The sequence below is a fragment of the Muntiacus reevesi genome, chromosome 2 (assembly GCF_963930625.1).
Source record: "Muntiacus reevesi chromosome 2, mMunRee1.1, whole genome shotgun sequence".
NCBI classification, from domain to species: domain Eukaryota; kingdom Metazoa; phylum Chordata; class Mammalia; order Artiodactyla; family Cervidae; genus Muntiacus; species Muntiacus reevesi.
In genome coordinates, this window is record NC_089250.1 from 213876491 (window position 1) to 213891018 (window position 14528).

The 14528-nt window shown below is 51.2% G+C and overlaps 1 protein-coding gene across 3 annotated transcripts; it reads right to left on the minus strand.

The window, feature by feature from the left end:
* Positions 1-171: 171 nt before the first annotated feature.
* SRRT (serrate, RNA effector molecule) lies at positions 172-13737 on the minus strand. 3 transcript variants are annotated; one of them, XM_065924904.1, is made up of 20 exons: positions 13413-13737; positions 13009-13148; positions 7413-7541; positions 7027-7173; positions 6588-6776; positions 4599-4768; positions 4290-4474; positions 4020-4118; positions 3806-3923; positions 3453-3610; positions 3067-3128; positions 2877-2955; positions 2459-2647; positions 1930-2103; positions 1682-1835; positions 1329-1522; positions 991-1147; positions 713-802; positions 481-607; positions 172-379 (listed from the first exon to the last, which is right to left on the minus strand). In XM_065924904.1, the coding sequence occupies exons 2-20, from the start codon at positions 13128-13130 to the stop codon at positions 304-306; spliced, it is 2619 nt and encodes an 872-aa protein (XP_065780976.1). In that variant the 5' UTR covers positions 13131-13148; positions 13413-13737; the 3' UTR covers positions 172-303. The 3 variants fall into 3 exon arrangements, with proteins under 3 accessions (XP_065780976.1, XP_065780975.1, XP_065780974.1); XM_065924903.1 differs by having other exon boundaries at positions 713-814; positions 13487-13736; XM_065924902.1 differs by having other exon boundaries at positions 713-814; positions 13413-13736.
* Positions 13738-14528: the final 791 nt, after the last annotated feature.

Genomic DNA, 14528 nt, shown 5'->3' on the forward strand with positions numbered 1-14528 from the left:
GCAATCCAAGAGACCCAGGTTCAATCCCTAGGTCAGGAAGGTCCCCTGGAGAAGAGCACGGCAAGCCACTCCAGTATTCTTGCCTGGAGAACTCCGTGGACAGAGGAGCCTGGTGGGCTACAGCCCATGGAGTCACAGTCAGACACGACTGAGCAATGAACACTTCATATATACTAAGCCAAGAGTCACCACGCAAGTGCTTTTACTGGCAGTAGGGCTGAACGTACAAAAACTTCTCAGAGCTGGATAAGACAAGGCAGTCACAAGTACAGATGATACCAGGAGTGAGGAAGAGTAGGTGAGTCAAAAGAAGTCGACATCATCTGGAGCATCCAGGTCACGGTATTCCACAATGGCCCGTGGATCTCCACGGACCATCCTGTGCGGTCATAAAGAGTTAAGATGGGGTTAGAGTTGAGGGTCTCTGAAAGGGAGTTTGTAGAGGCCCAAAAAAACGTAACCATCTTTGCCCATTCTCACCTGTTTCGAGGTTTCCCAGGGTAACCTCCCTGGCCTCGGAAGGCATCATAGTTCCCTCGGCCAGCACCATAGGGAGCATGGGGGTATGGGGGTCCTCCTGTAGGGACCGCAGGGCGAACAGCACCAGCTAGGAAAAAGATCAGTACAGAGTTGAAACACTGACCTCAACTGTACCCTAAGTTTTCTTTCTCCCAGCCCCAGTTCAAGTCCTTCAACTCCCTCTTACACTTACCTCCATAGCCCAAGATGGGGGGCCTGGGCTGACCATAGGGCATCAGGCCCTGGGGAGTCTGGTGTGGGTAGGGAAGTCCCGGAGTCAGACCTGGGGGGAGTACAACAAGGACAGGAACATGAATTACTGCGGGGAGGGCGGAGGGTGGAGAGAGACAACTAGCTTTTAGTAATAAGGCCTGAGAGCGGGGTAGAAACAGGTCTGATCAGTTAGAACCAGGAGTCTTTAAACAGTCAAGGGAAAGGGAATGGGGCAGACCCTCACGGATCGTATCTTACTCTGGGCAGGGCCCGGTGGCTGAGCCGGCTTGATCTCGGGCAGAGCAGGGCGCTTGGCATCAGTGAGAAAGTTATTAAAAAAGGCCACTTCCTTCTTTACTTCCTCAATCTTTTCTGCATGCTTATTGAAGATATGTTTACGTACAAACTCGGGGCCCTGGGTGGAGAGAGGAGGGGATCAGACTGAACAGTGTGGGCTCCCTCGCTGCCCAGACCTAAGCTTCAAGGACAGTCCTCCCCTCTCCAATCCCAGTGAGCACTTCCTCCCCAGGCTTGAGGCTTCCTGGCTGAACCCTCTCTTCCCACTAGCCTAACAACACAAATCTGTAATCACAGACCTTGAATTTCTTGCCACTGAGAGGGCATAGCCACTTATCCTTGCCCAGTTCCTGGGTGTTGGAGGTCACAAACTTTTCCACTTCCTGTTCAGGGTCTTTGCGACCCATCTTCTGGGCCTCTTCCTCTGAAAGAGATTCTCGCACACTCAGCAGCGGAGTCAGTTTCTCCTCAAATGTCTTCTGCCACTCTAGGACTGTTGGGGTATAGACAGGAACAGGTTAGAGAAGGGAGCTAGGAGGGGATCAGAGGAGAGGGTGGGAGGAGAGGGTGGCAGAGCACTACTACCAGAGCAGAACCAAGGCCAGAGGCAGCTGAGAGCAAGAGAAACCAGGATGAGGAGCAGGGAACTCACCTTCCCCGTGACTGATGCGGTTGGGTGGCATAGGCCCCCGAACGTGGATGATGCCACAACGGTTGGGCATTTCATCCTCATTGGGGTACTCGCACGTGTTATAATAATCCAGGGAATGCACGATGCGCAAATAGAGGAGGAGTTTATCCAATACCTAAGAGAAATGAGAAGCGATGAGTTCATCACTCCTGCCCCTTTACCGCCAGAGTCAGGCTCTCCCTCACCCCACGCTCCACTCCCACTGGCACCTTGATCAGCTTCTCGTCCCGCTCCACGTTGATCTCTGCAGGATTCCCTTCCTTCGGAGGCTCCTCGGGAGGGGCCCCCCCGCTGCTCCCCAGCAGCTCCTCCTCCTCAGCGCTCACCTCCTCAATCAGGTAGTCAGTGATATTCTTCAAGATCGGGTTCTGCGAGGGCAGACTCTGGAAGGGTGAGAGATGAGGTGAGAGAGGCAGACAAAACTCCTCAGGGAAGCCAAGGAACCTTCGCATTTGAAATTGCAAAGTGGGGCAGAAAGGAGTTCAGGACTCAGCTGGCCTGTTACCTCTCCCTTATGTTTTAATATAATATTTTATATATTATAATAGATATAATATTACATTTACGTTCTGCCTTAGCCCATAAATACTAATGTCAGTCTGTTTCATTGGAGCTGAAGGTGCCGCCCAGAAGGGCAAAGAGGTGGGTGGGTACAAGGGGTCAATGCTACAGATCAGGTAAGGCCAGAGGTGCCCACAGCTGACGAGGTGGTAGAAAGTTCCCCGAGTAGTCACTGACCGCTGGCAGGGCAGGCGTCCCGGGTTCCGGGGCCCAGAGCTGGGTCCTGTCGTCCAGTGTGTGGACCAGCTTGGCTGCCAGCTTGATGTCGTTGCGCACGATCTGCTTGTGCTGGGTGATACCATTGATGTTGCGGACACGACGCGTCAGGTCTCTGTTCACGCCAGGGCTCAGCTCACACTCCCGGAGCTGGAGGGAACCGAAAGCTTACCAACACTCACCCGAGAAAAGCCACTAAAGACTGGCCCAGCTGAGCACACCAGTGATCAGACTGAGCGCCCTGATGACAGGGACCGGGATGTCTTGTTCACTCCAGCAGTCTCAGGGCCACACCCAGAGACAACTGCATGCAGTTGACTGTGCGGAGCATGCGAGGCCCTACTTTCTCTTCCTCAACAGCCCCACTCCCAGCACTCACTCGGATATTCTGCAGGTTCCAACAGATCTCCTTAATGTTCACGCTGCGGTCAAAGGTCACCCAACCACGGCGGAAAAACCTGAACAAGAAAATGCCCACATAATCCTGGGATGGAGGTAATGTTGGCCACTCATCTTCCCTAAACCTTTTCCCCAAGGTATCCAGGGTCATGCCTCCCCACCTTCCTCACCTCCTCTCCGGCTGGGGCTCCGATAATGCCACACGCATAAAGCCTGGATATCGTTTACAAAGCTGGAAAAGCAGAGAAAGAGAAACCCTACCTAGTGACTCAACGATTTATTTCTTCCTCCAATCCCTATGTCCTTAGAACCCTGGGGAACTGCCTTTTCATCTTTCCTTGGACTAGGGGAGAAAACAATACAAGGGCTCAAGAATAGCAGCAGTTGAAAGCAAATGCTGCAGTCAGGGCCGGCCTCTTTGAAGGCCAAGGGCCCAGGGGAAAGGGACCTCCCTGTTAAGAGAAACAGGGCCGTGTGTGCATCAGCAGCACTGCCAGGTTCTCTTGTCCCTGCCGTCCCCTCCCAAAGCCTGCCTGTCATCCCTGCCCCCACTCACAGAAATGATCTCAGCCCGGGAGATGTTGGGCGCGATGTTGCGCATGAAGAGAGAGCACGTCTTATGCAAGGGACGGGGTTTGCATTCCAGCCCAGGGGCGTCCTTAGGCTTCTCCCTCTCTTCTTCCTTGGGCTTCTCCTTTTCCTTGAGTGTTTCATCTATGCAGGGAGCAGTGGGAGTCGGCGAAAACTCATCGTTGGATAAGCGGAGGACAGAGAAGCTGTAAAGCCTCCCCCCACCAGTCTCTCCCAAAAGGCCCCCCTCCTTACCAAATTCACTCATCTCTCGCCTCCACACCAGCCCCTCACCCTCCCCAGCACCGTCAGCAGGAAGAGACTGAAAATGAAACACACCAGCCTCTTCCTTCTCCTCCTCGGCCTGGCCACTCTCAGACTCTGACTCCGACTCGGACACACTGCCTTCGTCAAAGCTGTCATCGCCACTGTGCTTCCTATTCCGCTTCTTGCTGCTCTGTGAGACCCACAGCAAGGAGGGGAGTCAGGTATCAGGAGGGGAGTCAGGTACCAGGACCCCACCCCGACTGACCTTGCCCAATCAAGAACCTACCTTTTTGGCTTCTTTCTCAGAGTCTTCCTTCTTCTCGTCTTTGTCCCCATCGCCTTCAGACTTCTTGGTTTTGTCATCACTGGAACCATCATTTTCAGCCTAGAGGTAGAGACAAATCACCAGGAACATCTCTCTCTCCTTCAGCCTTTTTCAGCGGGCCCTGCCCCACCCTCCAGCAGCTCAGCCCACAGGTTCGCCTCTCGCCCACCCAATACCCATTTCCCGCCCCCCAGGCCTCACAGACAGCACCAGAAGCCCCAGCCCTGAGACCTGTTTGCCGTCTTCTCTCTTGTCGTCCTTTTCGTTGGCCTTGCGCTCTCCATCGCCCAGGCCTGGTCCGACACGGCCTTCCTCTTTCTTGCTGGGCTCCCCAGGCTTTCCTGCCTGTTCCTCCTCCTCCTCCTGCTCCAGGATCCGCAGATCATTCTCTGTACCTCCTTCCATCTTAATCACAGCTACCAACACAGGGAGCAGAGGTCACAATCCAAGGGTCCTGGCCTTCTGCCTCTGGCTTTCTACAGATTTTCATCTTCAGCCAAGACCCTGGTCAGCCAAGCCCACCCTTCCCAACCCACACACCTGCATCCAGCATCTTGACAATGGCATCAGCTTTGTCGATGTCCAACAGAAGAGTATCAAACCAGCCACTCTCCATGAGGGACAGGAACACCCTTAGTCGGTTTTGCAGGGCCCCTCGGGCCTCCTGCCGACGCTTCCCCACCTCATCTGGGTGGTACTTAGACCGAAACCTGAGAAGGAAGGGGCGAGGAAGAGCCAAACAGTCACTGGAGGCCAGAGCCAGGACATGGGGAGGGGCCCAGGAAAGCCAGGGCACAGCCCCCATCCTCTCACACCCACAGAAGGTTGTAACAGTGGAGATCAGGGGAGGGGTGCACCTGAACCACCCACACCCCCAGAAAGGAACCAGAGGTTATGCTCTGAGAAGATCTGGGGGAGAGCCAGGAACTAAGAGCTCTGGATTTGGAAAGAGTATGACTACAGGGGAGTCAGGGCTGGAGGCAGACTGACTGCCTAAAGTGTCTGGGAAACACAAATTTTAAGGAGTGTAGTTTCCCACAGCTTCCCAGAGTAACACTAAAGAAATAGTAGGTCCCAAAGAACCTCCCTCTCCGAGCCAACCCCAAACTGGAATCATTAAAAGGATTATTCCCACCAGCTCCCTCCATCCCTTGGTGGAAGACAGGGAAACCTGAAATCACCAGAAAGGAAAAGCCACAAAAGGCAGGACACCTTTCTCCCCCCTAGGGAAAATAAGCAGCTGGTGAAGGGACAGGGAAAGACCAAAGGGAGAAACTGAAGTGCCCTTATAACCTCAGGTACTGCCCACAGGGGTCAAGAGAGGACAGGGATGGAGCGTTAAGGTAGAGCATGAAAAAGAAAACACTTAAAATAGGACCCTGGGCAGGAGGGGGCGGGGGGGACAGAAGAAATTAGGATATGCAAAGAAGAAAGGGCAAAGTGTGAGAAAGTCCCAGAACAAAAACAAGGAGGAAAACTAAAGACCAAATGGAAACCAGGAAAAAACAAAAACCCAGTGGAAAGAGGTGTTAGCAGCAAGAACAGGGACAGAGAAAGAATGACAGGTTTATAAGCGAGTAAGACAAAGACATGGGTTAAGAAGAAAGAGGAGACAGTGAGAGAACAGAACCACAAGTTGAGCAGAAGAAGAAGGGAAAGCCGCAGGCGTCACCTCCAGGATCTTTACCTTGGCCGCTTGGTCAAACAGAGCTCAAGATTTAACTAGCCGCGCCCAGGGCCCATGCTGGCTGGTGGGCCACCGGCTGGCTCCTGGCTGGGGCGCCCGGCCCGGGTGCCCCACCCCCGCGGGACTCCGCGGTGGGGGCCCTGACTGACTAGCTGCCTGAGCAATCACATTCAGCTAAACCGCTGCATTGTGCACAACGGTGCCCTGCCTGTCTGCCTGGCCCGGGCAGCGCGGTCAGCCCAGGGGGCTCATGTATGGGCTGGGTATGGTGGGGGTGGAGGTGGGTTTGCTCCGAGCTCCGTCGATGAGCGGGTGTAGTTCCCAGTTCTGGCTCTTTTCAAGGAGGAGGAGCAGAAAGAGGATGAGGAGGAGGAGGAGCAGGAAGGGGGGAAAAGATGGTTGATTAAAATTAAAACATCCACAAAAGGAAAAAAATCAAAATTCTTTTTCTGTCAAACGATCCTGAGAGCTTTGCTTCTCTTGTCTGGATTCACTCGTTGCTTTTGGGAGGACGCCACCACCACACAGGGTCCCGGCGACCAGGGATGGCAGTGACCCCGAACGGCAAGGGGGAGGTAGTGCGTCTGCCGCCCCAGAGGACAGGTGGCTCTGGCCAGCTGCCTGGAGGTGGCTCGCTCACCGAGGACGGCGGGAAAGGGAGGTGGGGGGGCTGTGGCGGACGTGGAGGTGAGGAGACCCATCAGCCAGGGTTGGCACACTCCCCTCCCCCGCCCCCAGAAGTGCTGGACTGGGGAGATGGGGAGAGGACAGGACTGCAGGCTCCGCTGGGGGGCCAGGGGAGACGTGCCAGGGACAGGACGGCAGGCAGCGGGGGCACTCACCACTCCTCATCCTTGTGAGCCAGGAAGAAGTCTTGCATCTGCTGCCTCCGGAAGTCCAGCTTGTAGTCGTTGTAGCGCTTGACCGCCTCAGTCTCGTCCACAGCATCATCCAGGGACAGCAGGAACTCCTTGAAGGTCTTCATCACGGGGGGCGGCACGCCCAAGTCGATCTCTGCTATGCTGCCCAGCCTGGGGTGGCGGGGGGGACGCGCCGGTCAGGAAGTCTTGGATGTGGGGGAAGAGGGTGGGGGAATGGGGGGACCAAGGCAGCCAGCTGCCCTCTCCCTTTGCCCACCAAGACCATCACCCAGGCACCGACGGCCGCCACTGCCCACTGGTGCTCTTGTGTGCCCAACCCAATTCTCCTGGCTTCAGCCACCCCAATCCATCCCCAGATGTGGACCCCCTTCTCCCGGCCCCCCGGAAGCGCAGGGCTCACCTGGCCTGGATAGGCAGAACAGGGTGCTGCACGATGTGGACGTCTGGGTGGCCCCAGGGCTGAGGGGGGCCGTAAGCCGGGCCCCCACCCCCCCCAGCATAGGGCATCTCATAGCCACTGTGGTATGGGTCAGAGCTGTGCTCATCCCTGAGGGTGGGGGACACAAAAGTCAGACGCAGAAGGCACCATCTCTCCAGAGGACAGAGGATGGGACCGAGGGAGGGGCGCACGTGGACTGCGGTCTCTCCCACAAGGGCTTAAAGGGACCAAAAGAGACGACTTGAGGGGAAATCTGAGCAGAGGAAATGACCAAGAAAGCTCTCAGCGGAAGTGAGGGAGGAGAGCTGAGGCCCGGAGAGAGGACAGAGAGACTGTTGCCATCTCACCAGTCTCGCCGCATGCGCTTCTGCGGGGGGCTGAGCTCATGCCGGGGAGGGGAGAAGCGCTCTCGCCGATTCCGGTCATAGTCACGATATTCGCCCCGACTGCGGCGCTCCCGGCCACGGTCCCACTCTCTGGAGGTAAGAACAAGTGGCGGTGAATGCAACGACACAGCCGGGTATCCCAAGATCACACTCCTGGACGGGCTCTTTCTGTCCTATCTGAGTGGTTGTTCAGTCGCTAAGGCATGTCCGACTCTTTGCAACCTCATGGACTGCAGCACGCCAGGCCCCTCTGTCCTTCACTATCTCTTAGTATGCTCAAATTCATGTCCACTGAGTCGGTGATGCTCTCCAACCTTCTCACCCTCTGTTGCCTTCTACTTTGGCCGTGAATCTTTCCCAGCATCAGGGCCTTTTCCAATGAGTCGGCTCTGCATCAGGTAGCTGAAGTACTGGATCTGAGATACCCAGACTAAAAGCTGGAAACTGTATTCCAAAACCACCCTCTAAGGAGAAAGACTTGTCTACTTCCATCACTTCAGCCACTACCCACAAACTGATGGCTCGTCAACCCTTCCTCCAGCCTGGCCTTTTTTCTGAACTCCAGACCAATGTTACCAACTCCTTCTATTACTGTTCTCTCCAATTCAATGCGATCAGAATCAAGCCTGTTACTTCCATCGTTATGGGTCCAAACTTGCCGCCCCTCGCCCCCACGGTTTCCCACTTTTGGCTGCACCAACAGACTGTCCCGCATCCAGTTATCAAGGGTCACTCTCACCACTAACTTTTTATCAGCTTATTAATTCTCTGTCTCAAACCCAACGAAGGCTGTCCTTTTCCCTGCCATTCCCATAAACTCAGCCCAGGTCCACGTGCCCTGGTCCTGGCCACTTCTCCTTTTCAGTACAGCCTTGGTTTGTATTCCCTACCTCTGGTCTCTCCCCTGCCTCCTCTCCAAGGTCAAAGGGCTCTTTCTCAAACACAAACGCGAACGTGTCATGCCCTCGCTTAAATTCAAAACTTTGGTTCCTAGCAACCATTCCAGATTCTCTACCAATCACCAGTGAACCCCATCTCCATCTTAACAAAAGAAAATCCTCTGCTATAAGCCAGTATTTCTCAAACTTTTCAGTCTTGGGACCTCCTTACACTCTTAAAAATTAAAGAGCTTTTGCTTATGTGAATTATATTTACCAACATTTAGCTGAAAATTAGAACAGAAAAAAAAAACTATTAACTTCGAAGTTACGCAGTAATACAAACTATATATTTGTACGAGAAATGCTATTTTCCAAAAAAAAACATTCAGTGAAAAAAGTTGCACTGTTTTTTTTCATTTACAAATTTTTTCAAGGTCTGGCTTAATTTTAAAGGAGACAACTGGTATATGTTTCTCCATTCAACCCGTTAAGATACATTGCTTGGTTGGAAAATGTGAAGATCTGGCCTCACAGTGATACGTACTTGAAAAAGGGAGTACTTTGATAACCTGTTCAGATTATTGGGGATATTCTGTTTGTTTGGTTTGGCTGTGCCATGCAGCTTTTGAGCTCTTAGTTCCCCAACCAGAAATCCAACCTGAGCTCTCAGCAGTGACAGCCCAGAGTCTCCAACCACTGGACTGCCAGGGAATTTCCTATTCACTGTTTTTGATACTCCCCAAAATTTGGCAAGAGATAGTATCTTAAAGGCTAGTTGCAATGCTGAATCTGAAACCAAATCAAGGAACATTTTGTATTCTGCTACATTAAAGTTCATTATTCTACTTTGCTCTTTTAATGGACCTTGGCACATCTCATTCGTTACACAGTATTAAAATATAATCATTTAGTATCACTACCTATCTCATCATAACAGTCTTTAAAGCAATGGGGAGCTGACAAACTGACAATGTAGATAAAAGTTTTCCAAAATTTTAGTTTTCACTGGAAAGTTCCACTTTCTTATTGGCAACAAAACTGACAATTTTCCCTAAAGTAACAAGTGGTTAGACAGCAGCACCAACTCAATGGATATGAATTTGAGCACACTCCAGGAGATAGTGGGGGACAGAGAAGCCTGACGTGCTGCAGGCCATGGGATCACAGAGTCAGACACGACTTAGTGACTGAACAACAAGAGTAGCAAGTTCTCTTAGCTTTTATTCCCAAGAAAATGTCTACCAAAAACCCAAATATGAATAAGCACTGTTTGATAGCTGTCCATTCAGGTAAAAAACAAAAACGGTATCTCACAGGTTGGGGAGAAGGGTTCAAGGCTGTTAATTAGGCTCACAACTCAATCCCACAAAAGCTCCTCCTCAAGATAAACACTCTACTACAAGCGTGCAGGCTTAGTCCCTCAGTCGTGTCCGATTCTTTTCAACCCCATGGACTGTATCCCACCAGGCTCCTCTGTCCATGGGATTTTCCAGGCAAGAATCCTGGAGTGGGTTGCCACTTCCTACTCCAGGGGAACTTCCCAATCCAGAGATTGAACCCCTTCCTTGCAGGCAGATTCTTTACCACTGCGCCACCTGGGAAGCCCAGGTGATACTACATGCAGAAGTGCTTTATGCATACTTCCTAGTCATCATATATATTAAAAACTATTAAGTTAAGAATCTAACTTAGTAAAGTTTAAAATTGTTATTGCTTCTTCAATGACAGTACATGAAACTTTTTACTAAAAACTGGCGCCACTGCTTTGACTGTGCTAGCGCACCTGCAGTTTCACTCACCACTGCCAGAGCACCAAGGTCCATACAGTGAGAGCAGCAATGCTACCTTAGCATTACTACTAAGAGTTGCAAGCTAGTAACAAATGCTTGCAGAGGGTGTAGAGAAAGGGGGACCTCCCCTCTACACTGTTGGCAGGAATGTAAGCTGTCTGCAGCCACTACGGAAAACAGGATGGAGGTTCCTCAAAAGACTGATATTATACTTGCCGTATGATCTAGCAATCCTGCTTAGTCACCCAGTCGTGTTCGACTCTGTGAACCCACAGACTGCAGCCCGCCAGGCTCCTCTGTCCATGGGGATTCGCCAGGCAAGAATACTGGACTGGGTTGCCATGCCCTCCTCCAAGGGATCTTCCCAACCCAGATTTCCCACATTGCAAATGGACTCTTTCCTGGGTATCACTCAGACAAAACCAAAACTCAAAAAGATAAATGCAACCCTATGTTCGTAGCAACACTATTTACAGTAGCCAAGACATGGAAACAATCTAAATAACCACCTACAGAGGAATGGATAAACCATGTATAGTGTATACACTATGGTGTATAGTATTCACAAAGGAATACTACTTAGCCATAAAAAGGAATGAAATAATGCCACTGTGGCAACACGGATGGACCCAGAGATTATCATACTAGGTGAAGTAACTCAGAAAGAGAAAGACAAATACTATATGATATCACTTACATGTGCAATCTAAAATACAACACAAATGAACATACCTATGAAACAGAAACAGACTCATAGACATACAGGACAGACTTGTGGTTGCCAAGCGGGGAGAGGAATGGAGTGGGAGTTTGGTGTTAGCAAGTGCAAGCTATTACATGTAGAATGGGTAAGTGACAAGTTTTACTGTATAGCACAGGAAACTATTTAGTACTCTGTGATAAGCCATAATGAAAAAGAATTTTTAAAAAAGAACAAAAATTTTAAAAGATAAAAAACAGTTGTAGGCTCACAGACCTCTGAGGGATTTTGAGAACCACTACTTGAAAAAAAACTAGAACATAGGTTCTTTTCTGTGAACAACATTATGTCCCCGACTCCAAGTTGTTCACCCCACCTGTGTCTGAGGAATTCCCACTAATCTTTCCAAATCTTGCTAAGTGTCCCTTTCCTGTCAGCCTCCCATACACCACCTCCACCACTTCTCCCCTCCCTCACATCTGTTCCCTCAACATTTCACATCTTCATCATGACCTCTCATAGATGAATATATTCATTTACAGCATACATCCAAGGCCATTATGCCCCACACTCCAAGCCCCAGACTGTCAACTCCTTAAGGACAATTACTATCCCTTGGCCATCTTCAGAATTCAGAAGAGTACCCTTACTTGTCTTCTTTTATTTTTTTACACCTTTATTTGCACTAACTTTTTGCAGCATTTATTCCCAGACCATAAGTTTTTGTTCCTTCAGCTTCTTCTGACATATCTTTTTCTTCTGGGCAGCCTCCTCTTCTGGTTTAGGAACAAGCTGTTCTTTTTCAGTAAGGATCATCTCAGCGAGACAAGGAGAGCTCATGTACAGGTTGATCCGACCCTCATGGTTGGATCAACCTGTACATGAGCTCTGTAAGTCCTACACAGCATCCTGGGGGCTTTGTTCACCTGGATGTGCTCAATGACCACAAAATCTACATCTAAGCCTGTAAGTTCAGCATTACTCTCTGCATTTTTGAGCATGTGCAGTAAAAATTCAGCACTCTTTCTGGGCTACCGACCCTCTGTCCAGCCTCACTGCTTGGCCTGTGCACACCCACCAACTCCACCATTATGACGGAAAGGTACACACTGCTTCTTTAAAGTGACATCCTTCAGATACTTAATGGCTTTTCAGATATGCATACCCTTAATTGCCTGGGCAGTTTCATGAGAGTTCTTAAAGTGAACAAGAAGATCTGAACCTCTTGATCTGCATGATTTTGAGGGGTTTTCCGGGTCAAGTGAATAGCGCACCATTTTGAGGGGTCACCCCAGGCTGCTTACCAGAAAAGCATCTTCTGACTTTCTTAGAAAAATACTAAAGAAAACAAGGTGGCGCAGACCACCTCCAGTGAAGAGATATGTTGAGTCAAGCACTGGACAGCTTACTAAGCTTCTTTTTCAATATGACACTGAATGAATAAATGCTACCGCAGTAAGCCATCTCAAACTTTTTTTCTGATAACCTGTTTCCAAATCAAGTCTGTAATATCAAGTCACTGACTAGATACTTGTGATATTCCTTAAATAAAAATCTTCCTCAATTCCTTTAAATAGCAATTATTTAAGGGAAAAACCTCAACTCTAATCTACTCTAGAACATCCCAGAAAGCTAATCACTAGCTACGCCAAACCTAATCAATTAATCCCATCCATGGATCAGGGATGGCATCACCAACTCAATGAGTCTGAGCAATCTCCAGTAATCTCCAGGGAAGCCTGGTATGCTGCAATCCATGGGGTCGCAAAGAGTCCGACCCTACTGAGCAACTGAACTGAACTGATCACTGTTCAAAGAACTCTTTCTCACTCCAGGCTACACTATTACAAGAAATTTAATCATATCCTCATAGAGAACTAGTCTGACCACCTCTCCAATCAAGCCAATTCTGTGTTACTACTTTGAGTCAACCTTCTGGGGGTATAACTTATAAACAACAGACTGCACACACAAACACTGCTTTTTCCTACTCAAATTCTTACTTCTGCTGCTCTGATCTTCTGGACATTTCAAAAATTAAGCCATAGAGCAATGAAGTCGAACCACATGAAACAGTCAAGAACGAGCGATTTCATATGGCTTTTAAGCTTTAAGAAAAATGCAATGAAACTTGAATGCCCGACAATAAAACAAGTAGACGAAATTAAGAAAAAACTGTGTCTTACCGGTCATTCCAATCATCCCCTCGACGTCTTTCATCTCTCTCCCGGGAACGATCGTAGTCGCTGCGCTCTCGTCTAAACTTGTCCCTGCGCCTTCGATCATACTCGTCATCACTGTCACCCATGGCGCTGCCTGAGGGGGCCTGGAATCCGGAGAGGGATGATCTGGGAGTTCAACAATGACGACAGGAGCAGAGGACCCCACCCCACCCCCTTTGCAGCAGCATGCCCGCCTCCCTCCACAAAGGCCAGCCCTCCACCGACCCCGCCATCATAAGGCCTCGGCCCCTGCAGCTGGAGGCCTCCGACTCTCCAGTTGCCCCCAGCGGCCTCCCCGCCCACCCGCAAGCCCGTCTCCCAGTTCCCGCCCCAGCACGGCTCTTCCCGCTCCAGGCCCCTCCCCCCACCTGGAAGCGGTCGCGGCCGTTAGTCTCGCGGTCCAGCCAGCAGGTTCCCTGGGAGATCTGGGCCCGCCCCTTGCCTCGGGCGCGCGACTGGGAAGTCGAGGAGGGTGAGGAGACTGAGGGCTCTTGGCGACGGGGCCGAATAGACGCGAAGAAACCGGGACAGCCGAGAATGGACGGTCGGCGCGCGCAGCTCGAGCTGCGCCTGCGTCACCCGCAGAACAGCGCCCGGAACCACACACTGCACCCAGCAGGGCCTGATGGAGAACTAACTAGGAGAGGGAAAGGCTGGGAGCACCGAGGACTGATGGGAAGGGGCGGGCACCCAGAAGTCTCGCGCGCTCTGCGGGACGAGACCTGTGCGGGCGAGAGGAACTACGGGAGCCGGGCGGGACCAAGCCTCGGGAGGGCGGTAGACTCCCCCTCCCTGCTCTGGCCGTGAGGGAGCGCTTCCTCCCGCCGAGGTCGGAGGTCGCGCTTCCCCGGATGTATCCGAAGTCTAAACCAGTTGGCATTCAGCTGCTTTCCACCTGTGTTTAATCGCGGAGCCCCCCGACTTCGTCAGGAATGGTTCTCCCCTCTCCTTGCGCAGGGCAGAGGTTTAGGGACTCTTCCGTTTCCGCGGACACAGCAACCATTTTAAAGCATTTCCCACCATTTTGTGATCCCACTAGAGAACCAGCCTTTATTGGTCGTCGATGTGCGCTAGCTGCAAAACCCATTGTTCCTGCTCTTCTTCCACAAAGGCACCCCATCTTTAATTAAAAGTGGCAGACCCCAACCAGCACCTTGATGAGATCGGTTGTAGGTTGTGATCCTGACCGCCAAGCAGGATCTGGGCTGCCGCAGATTAAATGCAGCACCACCCCAGGGATAACGAAAAAGTGCTTGTTCAGTGAGTTGAGTGTGAAGACTTTAGGAAATGCTGCCTTTCTTGCACATACTGCATCCTTGTCCCCAGGGCTTGAGGGGGCTTTGCGGGGGGGAGGGGGGGTGTCTTTACAGAAACTACTTTAAAAAGAGTGTACAATGGAGATGCAAAAAACTGGTCCAGGACTAGGAAGACCCTTCTGATCTTGGTTCTGCCATTTGGGAGCGATGCAACCTGAGGACGTCACT